The sequence below is a fragment of the Phasianus colchicus genome, chromosome 29, assembly GCF_987193195.1.
Source record: "Phasianus colchicus chromosome 29, bPhaCol1.hap1.1, whole genome shotgun sequence".
Classification (NCBI taxonomy): domain Eukaryota; kingdom Metazoa; phylum Chordata; class Aves; order Galliformes; family Phasianidae; genus Phasianus; species Phasianus colchicus.
Genome location: NC_143464.1, coordinates 2,111,575 through 2,127,833, shown reverse-complemented (window position 1 = coordinate 2,127,833; position 16,259 = coordinate 2,111,575). Strand labels below are relative to the sequence as shown.

At 48.7% G+C, this 16,259-nt stretch overlaps 2 protein-coding genes across 2 annotated transcripts; one reads left to right on the top strand and one right to left on the bottom strand.

Annotated features, from left to right (window-relative positions):
• The first annotated feature begins 4,753 nt into the window (after nt 1-4,753).
• Nucleotides 4,754-5,686, top strand: LOC149914549 (olfactory receptor 14J1-like). Its single transcript, XM_090126422.1, has one exon. It carries the CDS (start codon nt 4,754-4,756, stop codon nt 5,684-5,686), a length of 933 nt encoding a protein of 310 aa, XP_089982548.1.
• A 5,791-nt stretch (nt 5,687-11,477) lies between these two features.
• On the bottom strand, nt 11,478-12,452 carry LOC149914548 (olfactory receptor 14C36-like). Its single transcript, XM_090126421.1, has one exon. The coding sequence runs from the start codon at nt 12,450-12,452 to the stop codon at nt 11,478-11,480; it is 975 nt and encodes a 324-aa protein (XP_089982547.1).
• Nucleotides 12,453-16,259: the final 3,807 nt, after the last annotated feature.

Below are 16,259 nucleotides of genomic sequence, written 5' to 3'. Positions count from 1 at the left end.
TGAAGAGTTGCAGACCTGAGGTCTTGTTTGGATCTCAGGGATGTGGTGAAATGGCTTCCAAAAGAGACAAGGAAGGGCAACTGCCCTTTCAGAGAGTGCACTGAGCTCATCTTGGGGGAGGCAGAGCAGCCAGGTCAGAGTGAATGGCAATGGCAATGGCAAACAGAGGAGACCAACGGTGTCTGTTCCTGGCTTCCTGATCAGGAAGAGCAAGTGGAAGGTGCCCTTTACGTGCAGATGGGAGCCTCGTGTTGTCAGGCCCTTGTCCCATTTGGGGGCTTTTTCCACTGCAGTGTCTGCTGCAGGGACAGCAGAGCAGGGCATGCACCATCCAGAAGAACCCTGGAGAGCACAGCTGGCAGCTTCTTGACCAAGCCATAGAGGAACCAAAGAGCAGAGGTGCTCTGCTGCATCTCATACTGCCAAGGAAGGGTTGATGGGGAATGTGAATGTGAAAGAGAAGCTGGTCTGCAGTGGCCATGGGATGGTGGAGCTGAGGAATCTGAAGGGAGGGCAAATGAGAAGCTCACACCTTTGGGCTTCAGGAGAGCACACCTTGGCTTCTTCAAGTGACTGTGGTGTACAGAACAGCAGGGAATAGGGTCAAAAAATGTGGCAACTATCTAAGCAACTTGGCTTCCAAGCAGAATATTTCCATTCCGAGGAAGAGGAAGGCAAGTTAAGATGTCAGAAATCCTGCATTATTGTGAATTGATTGTGTTGCTCTAACCCAAACACAGAAAGGAAGCGTACAGGAAATGGAAACAAGAAGTGAGCACCTGGCAGCAATGCAGAGACTTTGTCCAGTGTTCCTGAGATGAGTCTAGGAAAGTCAGAGTTCAACTGCAATTGAATGTGCCCAGGCATATCACAGACAAGAAGGGCTTGTAGAAATACGTAGTCTACAAAAGAAAGGCTAGCGAGAATGTGGGCCCACAGTAGAATGGTGTAGGGAACATGGTGAGACAGGACATGGAAAAGTCTCTGATACTCATTTCCTTCCTGACCTCACGGTTTATTAGTTTGTCTGGTCTTCTTGGAATCCTAGGAGGCAGAGACAGGTGGGAATTGTTGGTGCATGGCAGATGTGTCCTTGGTGAAAAAAGAGGTGATCAGGGAATACCTAAGCAAACAGGATTCTGAGTTGGACGAGACTGACAGGAACCACAGAATCCTTGAATGGCTTGGATCGGAAGGACCTAAAAGACCATCCAGTTTCAGCTCCCTTGCTGTGGGCAGCGCTGTCATCCAGTACATGAGGATGCTTGGGGCCCTTGACATCTTGAACTTTGCCAGGGATGGGGCATCCACCACTTCTCTGGGCTACCTGTTCCACAGCTGTTCCATGCCTCACAATCATGATCTTAGAAATGTTAAGAATTCCTTCCAAATGTTTAATGTTAGTATCTCCTGTAATCAATAACTATTCTTCCTTGTTTCAGAATTTGGAAATCTGGTAAGAAATCAAGTTTCCAGTTTTTTAATATGAAGAAGATAATGGGTGGAAGATGGAGGGAAGGCATTATCCAGAGCATTGCCTCTACAGTTCAGATCCCCAACACAAGGCTGATGAGAGCAAGACAAAGTGAGTTTGGGAAGGTTCACTCAAGGTGACTGGGGATGGAGCACTTCACATGTGAGGAGAGACTGATGGAGCTGGGCTTGTCCAGCAAGGAAAACGGAAGCCTGATGGGGATCTGTCCACACAGTGACAGAGCAGAGCTCATTAGGGGACATCCTGGGTCAATATCAGTTGCAAAGTGTTGCTTTAAATTCTTGTTTAAACTGAACAATAACTAACTAAATAAATAGACTTCATTAATGCCTGTCGTTCTCTTCCTCTTTTAGATGTCTCCAGATACCTGTCCAGTTTGCTGCACAAGTTCTGAACACCTGAAGAAGATGACAGGAAGGCACAAGGCACAGGAGGGCTCTTCAGGTTGTAATGGGCCCCAGGGGGCATTTGCTGCTGAGTCCATCACCTCCAGTGCAGAAAGAAGATTGCAAGAAGTGCTCAAGAAGACAAAGTCAGAAGGAACAGTGAAGTTTCTTGGAGTATTAATGGGCCCCACTGAGGGCCATGGACAAGCAAGCTTCCCCAGGGACTCGTTAGAGCAGATAATTGGAAGCCATGATTGCAGGCAGACCAAGGCACTGGGATGGTGGCTGTGATGCTGAGCAAAGCCTCCTTTGTCTTCTGAAGCAGAAAGGCCAAGGCCTGATGCCCAGAGCCTTGGCAGGGAGATCGTGTCCCTCGTGCTGGCTCAGGGCCCTTCCTGGGGCAGTGGGATGGAGGTTTGTCTGATGTCAAATGGAAGACCAGGGCACAGCAGCTGCCAGACTCTGCATGGGGTGCAAGGATGCCGTGAGGCCCAAGTCCCATGTGGGCAGTGTGTCTCATGCCAGGATGTGGGATGTGAGAGGGGCTCAGTCTGAACAAGCAGTCAATCACAACAGAACTTTGAACTCCCAGGCCCGAGGTGGAGGCACCATTTCCTCACTGGTAGCATTTGGTTCTGGGGATGCCGTGTTTGATGCTCACCCACATGCAGAGCTCCTGTCTGACTGCAACACCACTGTGCTCATATCAGCTGTGACGACACAGTGGAGCTGAAATCACTGAGCTTGTCTCCCCTTTACAGCACAGTGACTCTGACATCACTGTAATAATGATCACTGCCATAACTCAGTAATTCTGACATCACTGCTCTCCACACTTTTGAGAGAACATCGTGACTGTGTTACTGAACTCCTACCCACAGTGACACCACAGTCATTCCAACCCACCGTGCTTGTATCCAGCTTGTCATGGAATCCTAGGACAACCCACAATGGGAAGGACCCATAGTGATCATCAGGTCCAACGTTTGGCTCCACACACCCGTCCTAAAAGCAGAGCATATGACTGAGTGTGTTGTCTTGTTACGGAGTTATCTGGATCAATGTGTGTCCGTGACAGAGGGCTGAAGGCTTGGCAGTCCCACTGGCCAAAAAATAAAATAAAATAAATAAAATAAAATAAAATAAAATAAAATAAAATATTAAAAAATTATAATAATAAATAAAGAAATAAAATAATAATAAAAATAATAAAGAACAGCATCAATGATTGAAGAAGGAAACTTATTTTTACTAAACATGATACTGGAATGTAAGATAACACAATGTTATAAAATAAAATTGGAATTTAGGGTAATATCTCAAATATAATGAGAGAGCAAGTGTCTGAAACCCAAAGCCTTACTTTGAACTGAAGGCGCACGGCTGGGGCGCGCAGCCACACACTGCCAGGCAGCGAGCAAGTGAGAGATCCCAGGTGTTCCTCCCACGGCTTATCTTCCCCTCTGAACTCAGAGTCCCCTGGGATATGCGGTTCTTCTTCTCTTCTGAGAACCAGGTATCCAGAAAGTTGTCCATCCACAGAACTGGAGTATTAACTCTTTCATTCCCGGTGCTTTACATGATGTTATGATGTGGAATACTGATAACAAGAATCATAAAACCATGACACCAGATGGGGCATTGGCAGCTTTGCTCGGCACACACAATCTGTTAGGACAAACAATGCTTCCGAAATCAGCTTGGCTACTGGTGATTAATTCATCTGACTTCAAAGTACGTTTTGCAGAGATGACCCTGTTGTCTATCAGGAGCTGCCAGCCCTGCAGCCCCAAGGGCATCTCCAGGGAGAGCAGTGAGGAAGAGAAAATGACATCCTCTGCTGGGCTGGGCTGGGCTGGGCTCCTGGGACTCAGGGAGCTCCTACAAGTGGGCAGCGCTGCAGGGAGACAGCTGTGCCCAGGAGCAGCTCTTCTGCACAGCACAGCCTGCAGGTGACAGGAGGAGAGGAGAGAAAGGGCAGAGAGCTTATAGGATATGTATGGTTTGAGCAGGTGTTGAGTTCACTGCAGGAGCACTGCTCACAGCCTTTGACAAGGTAAGTCTCACTGCAGGCTTTGACTCTGCCGCCTGCCAGGCTCAGCACTCAGCACTCAGCACTCAGCACTCAGCACTCAGCCTGCCCGGGGAGCTGCCCAGGGCGCTGCGGGGAGATGTGTGGGGGGAAGGAGTCCCACGGCAGGGCAGGGCAGAGGTCTGCTGCTGCTACAGCTGCTGCCTGGGGCAGGGGGATAACAGCTACACTCACCACTGGGTGTTTTTTTTTCCAAGGGTGCTTTGCAGGAGGAGAGACAAGGCAGGGATTTTCCAACACCTGTTCTTAGGGAAGGAGAATGAGTTGGAGGCAGAATTCTGAAAGGAGATGTGAAATATGAACACATCTCTGAGAATCCTGAATTGTACCATTCACAATTTGCCCTTATATGAACATTCTCCTAAAGTGCTTTCAGCTGAAATTGCTATCGTTTTCTGCTGACATGAATAATGCTCTTATCCTGAAAACAGACAGCTTTCTCTAACAGAAATTTAAGGGCAGAAAAGAGGTAGGGATGGGCACTGTGAGTGCAGACAGCATAAAGATATGAGGGATGGAAATTGATTGTAAGAGGAAATTATCTATGAAGCTGAGATATGATTAGGAAATGAGAGGAAAGTAAGAGCTCTTTCAGCTTCTACTTCTTAAGGTACACTAAAGCTCATGCAAGGAAATTGAAGTTATGGAGTTAAATGAACATTTTTCAAAGAAAGAAACATTTCTATAGCATTGCAGGAGGAGGAGAGTGTCTGCAAGTTATCTTGACTTCTGTCATTATTTTCTGCACTCTGCACAGGACTCCATGCCCAGGAACTGCAGATGCCCAACAGCAGCTCCATCAGCGAGTTCCTCCTGCTGGCGTTGGCAGACACGCGGCAGCTGCAGCTCCTGCACTTCTGGCTCTTGCTGGGCATCTACCTGGCTGCCCTCCTGGGCAACGGCCTCATCAGCACAGCCGTAGCCTGCCACCACCGCCTGCACACCCCCATGTACTTCTTCCTCCTCAACCTCGCCCTCCTCGACCTGGGCTGCATCTCCACCACTCTCCCCAAAGCCATGGCCAATGCCCTCTGGGGCACCAGGCACATCTCCTACTCAGGATGTGCTGCACAGGTCTTTTTCTTTTTGTTTTTGTTTTCCGCAGAGTATTTCATTCTCACCATCATGTCCTATGACCGCTATGTTGCCATCTGCAAGCCCCTGCACTACGGGACCTTGATGGACAGCAGAGCTTGTGCCACCATGGCAGCAGCTGCCTGGGGCACTGGGGTTCTCTATTCCCTGCTGCACACTGCCAATACATTTTCAATACCACTCTGCCAAGGCAATGCCATCAATCAGTTCTTCTGTGAACTCCCCCAGATCCTCAAGCTCTCCTGCTCTGGTTCTTACCTCAGAGAAGTTGGGCTTATCATATTTAGTGCCTTAATCTTTCTGGCTTGTTTTGTTTTCGTTGTGCTGTCCTATGTGCAGATCTTCAGGGCCGTGCTGAGGATGCCCTCTGAGCAGGGACAGCGCAAAGCCTTCTCCACGTGCCTCCCTCACCTGGCCGTGGTCTCCCTGTTTCTCAGCACTGCCACATTTGCCTACCTGAAACCCCCATCACTTTCTTCCCCATTTCTGGACCTTGTGCTGGCACTGTTATACACAGTGGTACCTCCTGTAGTCAACCCCCTCATCTACAGCATGAGGAACCGGGAGCTCAACAATGTCCTCAAGAAACTATTTCTATGTATGGTTTTCCAGCATTAATTATATCTTCATCATCTTCACATGATTACCACAAACTCAAGAAAAGCTGGGAATGGCATCATGTAATATTTTTTTTTTTTTTTTTTTTCGCTGTTAATTGTTTTAATTCTTGCAATAGTTTTTACTCCACTTAAATAATATTATTAATTTATATTTCCCATGTGCATTTTTTTTTTCTTACTCCTGAAATCTTTACTATTCTTCAAGCACTTGGCTGTTTGAGTAGATTAAAAATAATAATAATAATAATAATGAAATTAGACTATCATCTGTATCTCAGAGAGCAGCCCTGCACACAGAGGGCTGCAGGAACCAAGAGCCCAATGCCACACGTTGCAGCAGCCCTGGTGTCTGTGGGGCTGCCCCTCACCGCCCGCTGGGCGCTCCCTCTCTGCTGCCTTGGAGTTGTGCTGCTGCTTCCCTGGCGCCACGGCCATGGGCAGCAGCAGGACGTGCTCTTTTCAGTGCTGCTCTCTTTGCACCACCTTTGCACGCTGTTCTCCTTTCTCCTTGCACTTGTGTCAGCCCTCAGGTCCTGCATTACGTAGCAGACCAACAAAAAAAGGACGCTTTGCCTGCGGTGTGCCTGGAGTTGTTTTAATAGCTTGGAAGAGCATTGCCATGTCAACAGACTGAAGGCTGGACACTTGGGGAGGAGGGAATCCTGTGAAAAATGAGACAGCCTTGCTCTGTCCAAACGTTACCATTGTCCTGTATGAAGTTCTGACTGCAAACTTGTTTTTGATGGGCTTGTTTATTGCCACCTCACTCACAGCCCTGGATGGCACACCTGTAAAACTAGGAGCCACAGAAGGACGCCAGAGAGATCCTTGAGGTCCTGTTTGGAGACTTTCCTGCTTCAAAACTATGAGACAAGCACGCTTACAAGTCAAAGACCCTCCACTTCTCTCTGCTGGATCAAAGCTGGAACCCAGACCTGTGATCTCTTTCTCTGTCCCTCTTTCCTCCCTACCCCCCTACTCTATCTCTCTCTATTCTTTCTCTTCCTCTCATTGAGTTGTTAAGTAACACAAGGCTTACTTTTATTTCTTAAAACATCACAAGGTGTAGCTGCACATGGAAATAAGTGTAGAAGTGCCAGTACCTTACAGATAACTGTCGTGCACAGATTCACATTAAACTGATGCCTGTGTCTGGACACTGAGTGTCAGTTTCACTGTTATCCAACCAGGGGTTGCAAATCAGCTGAGGTTCCCCATCCGCGCTCGTTGTGTAATCAGTGCAACCCACTTACTCCAAGTGGCATCAGTTGCATGATGGGTGGAGGGAACCTTTCGTTTAAACATCCAGTTCAGCACTGGCAGTCGAGGTGCCAGAGGAGCTGTGTTTCAGTACCGACCACTTCAGAAGCAGCCCGAATCCCCTCATATGCAGCTAAGATCTCCTACTCAGTTGCAGTGTAGCACTCTTTGGACCCTCTTTATACTCGCCTCCAAAATCCCAGGCATCATCCTCGGGTCTCTCCTGAGGATCTTTACCACAAACTCCAAGTGGGACCTTTCTCTCCAGCAGCAGTGTACAGGATGTTCTTTACATCCTGTCCCAGCCATACTGGCCCTAGGGCCATGGCACGGGCTATGTCCTCTTTAATCTGTTCAAAAGCCTGCTGCTTTTGAAATGTAAAGTCATTTTTCATCCGCGTCACCTGATGAAGGAAGTGCACAATAAGGCTATAGTTTGGAACATGCAGTCTCCAAAAGCCCACTACACCCAGAAAAGACTGTGTCTCTCTCTTGCTAGTGGGTGGAGACATAGCAGTGATGTTGTTGGTCACATCTGCTGGAATGTGATGACGCCCATCTTGCCACTTTATACCTAGGAACTGAATCTCCTGGGCAGGTCCATTCACTTTGCCTCGCTTAATAGCAAAACCAGCTTGCAGAAGAATTTGGATTATTTGCTCTCCTTTTGTGAAGGTGACTTCTGCTGCACCTCCCCACACAACAGTATCACAAATGTAATGCAGGGATCCTTGAAAAGCCCACCTCACTCTTTACTCCAAGTTCTCTCACACATTACTCTGGGTTTATTCACATTTTGTGTGTGTGTGTGTTTTACTCACACTTTCCTCAGCGTTTACTGAAACATTTCTTCAAGTTTACTCACACTTCACTCTGGGTTTACTCAAACTTTTCTCCGATTTTTACTGACACCCTGCTCCGGGTGTACTCACGCTCTACTCCTGGTCTACCCACACTTTGCTCCTGGTCTTTCTCACACTTCAAGTTTATTCACACTTTAGTCCAGCTTTATTCACACTTCTCTACGTGCTTTACCCATACTTCACTCTGGTTTTTACACACACATTTCTTTAGATTTGCTCTCAATTCACATCCACTTTTCTCTTCCGTCCTCCCCATGGGAAAAGAACCCAGAGTTCTGTGGTGGCACCAACCTTTCTGCCACTTATTCGAAGTCTGCCATTTCCTAGACTGCTCTGCATCCCTCACCACCCCAGAAGGAGAGAGAAAAATACCACTTGTGAAGCCACTCCTTCAGCCATTCGCCCTAACCCCTGAAATCCTTTTGCATAGGTCGCAGGCTTCCCTGAACAATTTCTTCACTGCTTACCTGAACTATCAAGAATGGGTAGTAAGCAGAGGAGCGAACCAGACCTGGGACTTTTCTGGTGATGCTGGTGGTGCAGGGAGGCCCCAGGGAGGCCACGCACTCGAGGAGAGGTGGAAGGGCCGAGAGCTAGTAGATGGGTTTAACAAATGGATCACAACAGCAACGATCTGAGGAGGAATGGTAATTTACTAAATCCTACTGAACCAAAGTGTGCCCAAAGTGTGAGTCCCCACGATAGTACAAGGGAAGCACATGCCCTTCTCTGCTGCAAACTGAGTGGGGCCTGAGGGAGAGCCACTGTGGTGCAGTCTGGATCTCCACCTATCTTCCTCTTCACACCATGTGCTCCAGGGAATTCTGCCCCTCCCCTCCCATCAGAATGCTCAAAATGCCCATAAAAGGCAGCAAGTGGAACCAGAACGCTAACTCTTTAACTCCCACTGATTCACATGATGTTTCGGTGTGGAATACTGACATTAAAAAAAATCACAACACCACAACAGCCAGGACCTCACCACCCTCTCTCTGAAACGATCCTCCCAGTCTCTAATCTAAATCTCAACTCTTGTAATTTAAAACATTTGTACCTTGTGATATCTGCCCATGTTAAAAGTTGATTTCCATCTTCTTTCTGAGCTCTCGGTGAGTACTGGAAGGCTGCAACGTGTTCTCCTCCAGGCTGTTTCTTCTCCCATCTCCCTCAGCCTGTCTTTCCAGGAGAGGTCCTCCAGCCCTCTGATCACCCTCGTGGCTTTCCTCTGGACCTTCTCTAAAAGCTTTACATCATGCTCCAGATGGGGCCTTCTGAGGGCTGAGTAGAGAAGGACAGTGCCCTCCCTTGCTCTGATGACCACCTCTCTGTTGATGCAGCCCAGGGTGCAGTTGGCCTCTAAGGCTGCAAGCACACACTGCTGGCTCCTGTTAAGGTTTTCATCTACCATCTCGAAGTCCTTCCCCTCAGGGCTGCTCTCTAGGAATTCAACCCTCATGCCTGGGATTGTCCCAACACAAGTGCAAAAACTGGCATTTGATCTTGTTGAACCTCATGCTGTTTCTTTGGGCCCACTTTTCAAGCCTGGCCAGGTCCCTCTGGATGGCACCCCTTCATTCTGTCATGCCAACTGCACCACACAGCTTGGTGACATCAGCACACTTGCTGAGGGTGCTCTCTGTCTCATCATCCATGCCTCTGATAGACGTTGAACAGCTCTGGTCCCAAGGCTGACCCCTGTGGACATAACTTGTGATCAGCCTCCACCTGGTGGAGCCGATTTCCCAGAGAGCCATTTACCACAGTCCTTTGGCTGCGACCTTCCAACCAATTTCTTATCCAATGAACACTCTGCCCTTCAAATCCATCTCACACTTCTCTCCACAGAGATAAGGATGTGATGTGGGACCATGCCAAAGGACTTCCAAAAGTCCAGGGAGATTTCTGTACCACTCTGTGTAACTGATGTACTGTCAAAGCATCCACATTATCATTCTGACCATAAAGAACCAGGACATGTATTGAACTGTGGGGAAAATACTGATTTCTCATTTAGATCCTTGTAATATTGAGCTAAAGAAAGCATTGTAGATCCTAGAACTAAGGCTGTGTTATAGTAAAACACATCTTTTTGCAGCACACACGAAGAAATTGTTTATTAGATTGATTCTTTGCTTACAAGTGGCACCTGTTAGATAAGTGTGTTTCTGTAACTTAGCAACCTTCCCTTCAGTACCCAGAGAGCTGCTATTGGAATGGTCTGGAGTTCAGCAAAGGAATCATTACCAGAGCTGCAGTGACACAATGACTGGGTCTGACAACAAGAACAGAAATAACAACTTGTACACAGGGGTAATTTGGGAAGTTATTATTAAATATTAGGGAAAAAAAGTCAGGTCAGGAGACAATAAAGATTAAATAGAAACATGGCATATCACTTGGATTAGAGTAAATAGGTAAGGAAGAAGAGGATGTGAAATCCTAACTAACAGTGAGCAGATGTATGTGTTGGAAATAATTTATATTATATAGAATATCAGTAACGTGTTGTGGGTTAGGTGCAGTTTCAAATAATATATTAACGTGAAAGGGACGCAGAATTCAATCGCTGATCCCAAGTGTGCAGAAAAAAACAAACAGACAACAACAACAAAAAACCCTGCAGTGATATGTAGCCATTGACACACACAGTTTGTTGTCTTTGGGTTTTAAGCAAAGAAAGAATAAAACGCTTTGTGCCTCAACCCAGGAATTGCTGAGATGTGTTCTCTCCCCTGTCCTGTAGAGGGGCAGTGACAGAGCAGCACAGGGGGCACCTGGGAGCCAGGCAAGGTGAGCACAGCGCAGCTGGGCGCTGAGTTCCAGTCTGATTTTGGGGTCCCAGCCCCGCAGCATGAGGCTCCGTGTGCCTTCCCCTCTGCAGGACAGCCCGGCCCCACCGCCCCACAGGCAGCCCCTGGCAGCTCAGTGCAGGCACTGTGTGGGGCAGCATGCGTGCAGTGGTACAGAGATGGGCCCCCAGCACAGCCCCTGACACCACATGTCCTCCTTCTCACAGCACCTACTTCCTCCCCTTTAGTTCATCTTCCTCTTCATCACGGTGCACCCTGGCTCACCTTTTAGCTCTTTCCCCCCAATTTGGCAAACTTCCATTGCCTGTTTTGCCACAATCAACAACTTTCTATCTTGGTCTGGTGTAAGTGCAAACAGGTATATCAAACCCAAGAACAAGTCCTTGCACCTGGTGGAGGCAAAAAAGTGATTTCAGAGCTTCTGTGAAACAGGATCATTGATAAAAACAGGGCTGTTCACACACCAGTCAAAGCTAAACACAGAAGTTTTACAACGAGCACACACTGATTCCTTCTGCTAAAGTAATATATTGTTCAACCGGCTAATACATTGATCCCATTTGCTAATCAAGCCTATATCAGCTCCACGGTGCCTGCTGGCATCTCATTTGCCTGCAGACACAGAGGTGCAACATGGAGGCTGTGAGAAAGTCAGCACTGAGCCAGAGTTCCTATGGGCTCCAGGAGAAAGAGAGCACGGTGATGCCTCAGTACAAGTAGAAGGAAGCCAAACATATGGGTAGGACCATGATAACCACTAATGAAAATTACACACACACACATAGATATGAACAGCAAAGAAAAATGAAGTGATAAACATAAATAAATATTATAATCAGTAAGGAACATAAATTCGTTATTGTACAGACTGAGTCACTTGCTGAGACATGTGAAGTTTATGCCTGCTGAAATGTGACCATGACAACATTTTCCTCACTGCATCCTTGAGCTCCTGGTTCCTCATGCTGTAGATGAGGGGGTTCACTGCTGGAGGCACCACCGAGTACAGAAATGACACCACCAGGTCCAGGGATGGGGAGGAGATGGAGGGGAGCTTCAGGTAGGCAGCCATGCCTGTGCTGACAAAGAGGGAGACCACGGCCAGGTGAGGGAGGCACGTGGAGAAGGCTTTGTGCCGTCCCTGCTCAGAGGGCATCCTCAGCACGGCTCTGAAGATCTGCACATAGGAGAAAAGAATGAAAACAAAACACCCAGATGCTAAAGAGGCACTGATCACAAGAAACCAAATCTCTTTGAGGTAGGAGTGTGAGCAGGAGAGCTTGAGGATGTGGGGGATTTCACAGAAGAACTGGTCCACTGCATTGCCTTGGCAAAAAGGCAGAGAAAATGTGCTGGCAGTGTGCAGCAAAGCATTGAGAACCCCAGTGCCCCAGGCAGCTGCTGCCATGGTGGCACAAGCTCTGCTGTCCATCAAGGTCCCATAGTGCAGGGGCTTGCAGATGGCAACGTAGCGGTCATAGGACATGATGGTGAGAATGAAATACTCTGCAGATATCAGAAAGACAAACAGGAAGGTCTGGGCAACACATCCAGCATAGGAGATGGTCCTGGTGTCCCAGAGGGCATTGGCCATGGCTTTGGGGAGAGTGGTGGAGATGCAGCCCAGGTCGAGGAGGGCGAGGTTGAGGAGGAAGAAGTACATGGGGGTGTGCAGGCGGTGGTGGCAGGCTACGGCTGTGCTGATGAGGCCGTTGCCCAGGAGGGCAGCCAGGTAGATGCCCAGCAAGAGCCAGAAGTGCAGGAGCTGCAGCTGCCGCGTGTCTGCCAACGCCAGCAGGAGGAACTCACTGATGGAGCTGCTGTTGGGCATCTGCTGCCTCAAGGCATAGTCACCTGTTTGAGGAGGGATAAAAGGGAAAATGTTACTCCAGATTTCTCCAAGCAAACCGTACTCAGTGACTTCTGAAACCTCCTACACTGCCTCCGTCCTTTCTGCAAGACCTCTCAACTCTGGCTGCTGCTGGCTGACAGTGCCACAGAGTGCAAGGAACTCTGCTGCAGGCTGTGGATGAGTCAGCTCTGTTCTACAGCAATAAAACAATTTAAAAACAGTAATCTCATATTAAAAACCTGAGGTATCAAGGAGCTTTCAAGGCAGCAGCTGTGGCAGCAGAAGGCCCCTGCCCTGCCCTGCCCTGCCAGGGGGCTACTTCCCTCCACACATCTCTCCACAGCGCCGTGGGCAGCTCCCCGGGCAGGCTGAGTGCTGAGTGCTGAGTGCTGAGTGCTGAGTGCTGAGTGCTGAGTGCTGAGCCGGGCAGGCGGCAGAGTCCCTGGCCCGGCACACAGCCCCTGGGGCACAGCAGGGACCTGCTCTGCAGGACAGCCCTGGGCACCCGGCTGCAGCCCCGGCTGCACAGCCTGCAGCCGTCCTGGGACACGCAGCCCTCAGGGCTGTGCTCTGATGCTGCAGCAGGAAAGCCCTTGGCTGGAGCAGGTCTTTTTCCATGATAAAGAAACAGAGTTTGCAGCCTGATCTGCAATGGGATGTCACCAGCATAGTGATCCCCGCAGAAAAAGCCACAACATTGCCTGCAATGAGAAATTACCTTGTCAAGGGCTGTGAGAAATGCTCCTCCAGTGGACTCTCAGCCTGTTAAGATGCCATGCAGGCTGCAAGCTCTCCCCCTCCTTCTCTCTGTCACCTGCAGATCATGCTCCCAGTCCTGCTGTATGCTGCACAGGAGCTGCTCCTGGGCACAGCTGTTTCACTGCAGCACTGACGACTTGTAGGAGCTCCCTCTGTCCCAGGAGCCCAGCACAGCTCAGCAGCAGATGATGCCATTTCTATCCAACCCACTGATCTCCCCTGAGATGTCCCTGGGTCTCCATGGCCAACAGCTCCTGAAAGACAACAGCACCGTGACTGTACTTTGAAATCTTTGTACTGTACTTTAAATTAACCACCAAACGTCCAGTGGACAGTGACTAACTCCAGACATACTTAGTCCTACCAGAGTGTGATTGCTAAAACAAAAAGGGCACACAGAGCAGGACAGGGAGGGGTGGACTAACCCTGGGCAGGGCACTGATACAGCTGAGGCAGTGCAAGCACCTCATCCCTACATGGAAACCCAGCAATGGAAATGGGATTCTGCTCCCCACGGACCAACAGGAGCTGGGACTCCTCTGGTTGAGTTCAGGCATGCACAAGGAGTTGCCTGCATGTGAGCTCCTGCTCTGAGTCCTTGGTCCTTCAGCAGGGAGTCAGTTGCTCACACACAGACCCTGGGTGATGACCAAGGTGCCTGGGGTGCTCCTGGATGTGTGCTAGTGCTTGGGAAGTGTGTGGGAAATCCCTGAGATAGACACTTCCTTCCTGAGCATCAGCTGAGAGCCAGAGAGGGGATGGAGATATACTTGGCCATCTTGTACGACAACAGACCCCTTTGTTTAGGGCACCTGAGTGTGCCTTTTTCACTTGTCTCCATGGAGCATGCAGTTATGCAGCTGGCAAAAGGGATGAGCTCTCAAAAGAAGAGGCAGATCATCTCTGTTCTCCATCTGCTGCCTGTTCTGGAGCTCAAGGCACTACAGAGCTGACACACATCTTTGTTCCTCATCCGATGAAACCTCAGTTTTCTATGGGCTCTCATGTGACTGGCCTCAGAAGTCATGGCAGTGTCCTGGGCTGTCCTGCACACTCACATGCAGCTGCAAATGCAGCACAGAGCCTTTAGGAAAGCCATGCCCTCAGAGTGTCTGTGCTGCTTGGACAACTCCAAGCCTCACAATGGGTCCGATGCCTGTGTGCCACCTTCTGAACACAAATACCATAGATGCGCTCCTCAGCCATGCTAAACCTAATGATGTTTCCCAATTGGCATGTGTTTTGCACTGTTGAAAACACCCAAATATGATGAGCCGGAAATTTTTGTGCAGTTTCAGGCTTGAGCTCTTGTTTGGACCACAGAGACACAATTATATGACTTCCACAACTGGACTGCAGCACCAGGGGGATACAGAGTCTTTACAGTGGATGGGTGAGGAGACAAGGAAGGACGACTGCCCTCTGTGAGAGTGCACTGAGCTCTTCCTGGGGATGGCAGAGCAGGTCAGAGCGAATGGAAATGGCAAAGAGAGGAACCACAGAATCACAGAATTACCAAGGTTGGATAAGACCTTCTAGATCATCCAGTCCAACCATCATCTATCACCAACAGTTCTCACTAAACCGTGTCTCTCAACACAACATCCAAACGTTCCTTGAACACCTCCAGGGTTGGTGACTCCACCACCTCCCTGGGCAGCCCATTCCAGTGCCTGACCACTATTTCAGAATAGTACTATTTCCTAACGTCAGGCCTAAATCTCCCCTGGCACTGCTTGAAGCCATTCCCTCTAGTCCTATCACCAGTTACACGAGAGAAGAGGCCTTAGCCCAGCTCACTACAACCTCCCTTCAGGTAGTTATAGAGAGCAATAATGTGTCCCCTGAGCCTCCTCTTCTCCAGACTGAACAATCCCAGCTTCTTCAGCCTCTCCTCATCAGGCCTGTGCTCCAGACCCCTCACCAGCTTTGTCGCCCTTCTTTGAACCTGCTCCAGAGCCTCAATGTCTTTCTTGCAGCGAGGGGCCCAAAACTGGACCCAGTACTCAAGGTGCAGCCTCACCAGAGCCCTCCATGAACCCATGCTGACTAACTATGGTTATCTATGGAGACTCGATCTTGCTGTGGTGAGCCTTAAACAATGGGTAAAATTAGATTAGAGCTTATTTTTCCTGTTGTGGTTTGCAAAAGGCTTTAGTGAGCCTTAGGCAGCTATAAACCTAAGAAATCCAGAATCCTCGCATCGTGGAATCTTAGAAACCTACCTAGCATTCAAAAAACCTAAATCCTGGAAACATAGAACCCTATAATTCTTTAATCTTGGAAACCTGGAATACTACTTCATAGAAATCCAGAAATCTAAGAAAGCTATAATCCTACCATCCTGCAAACCTAAGAAAAGTAGAAATTTAGAATCCTACAGACAAGAATCCTACGTGCTTAAATTCCTACACTCCTATAACTCTAGAATTCCAGAAGCGTCGAATCCTAGAAACACAGAATCCTATAAATGTAGAAACCTAGAATCCTAGCATGCTAGAATGTGAATGTCCTAGACTCTCAGAATCATCGAGGTTGGAGAAGATAAGGTCATTGAGCCCAACCCAGGACGTGCCGTGCCATGGAAGTCCCTCACCTGCTCCCCAGCAGCACAGGCTCAGGGCCCAGCAGGGTGACACAGCACAGATCTGGTGACAGGTCACAGCTATGGGTTTAGCGGAGGACTTGATGGTGCTGAGTTAACAGTTGGATGACCTGAGAGGTCAATTCCAACCTCAATGATGCCATGATGCCATGATGGGGAGATCACTGCAGGGGGAGATCACAGCCTGAGAACTCAGACCTCATACATTTTACTTGTTCAGTGTTGTGCTGTTACAAAAGCCTGAGTATTTCTTTGTAGATGTCCTCAAACCAGCCAAGGGGTTTTCCTGAGGAGAACCTTTCACGTGGAATTGCTATCAAGTGTTAACCACCTGCTTTGTGTTTATCACAAAAACAGCCTGTTCCTCACCTCAGTCAATACTCCTCAGTGATGGCAGCACAGGCAGTTCATTGGTTCTTTCC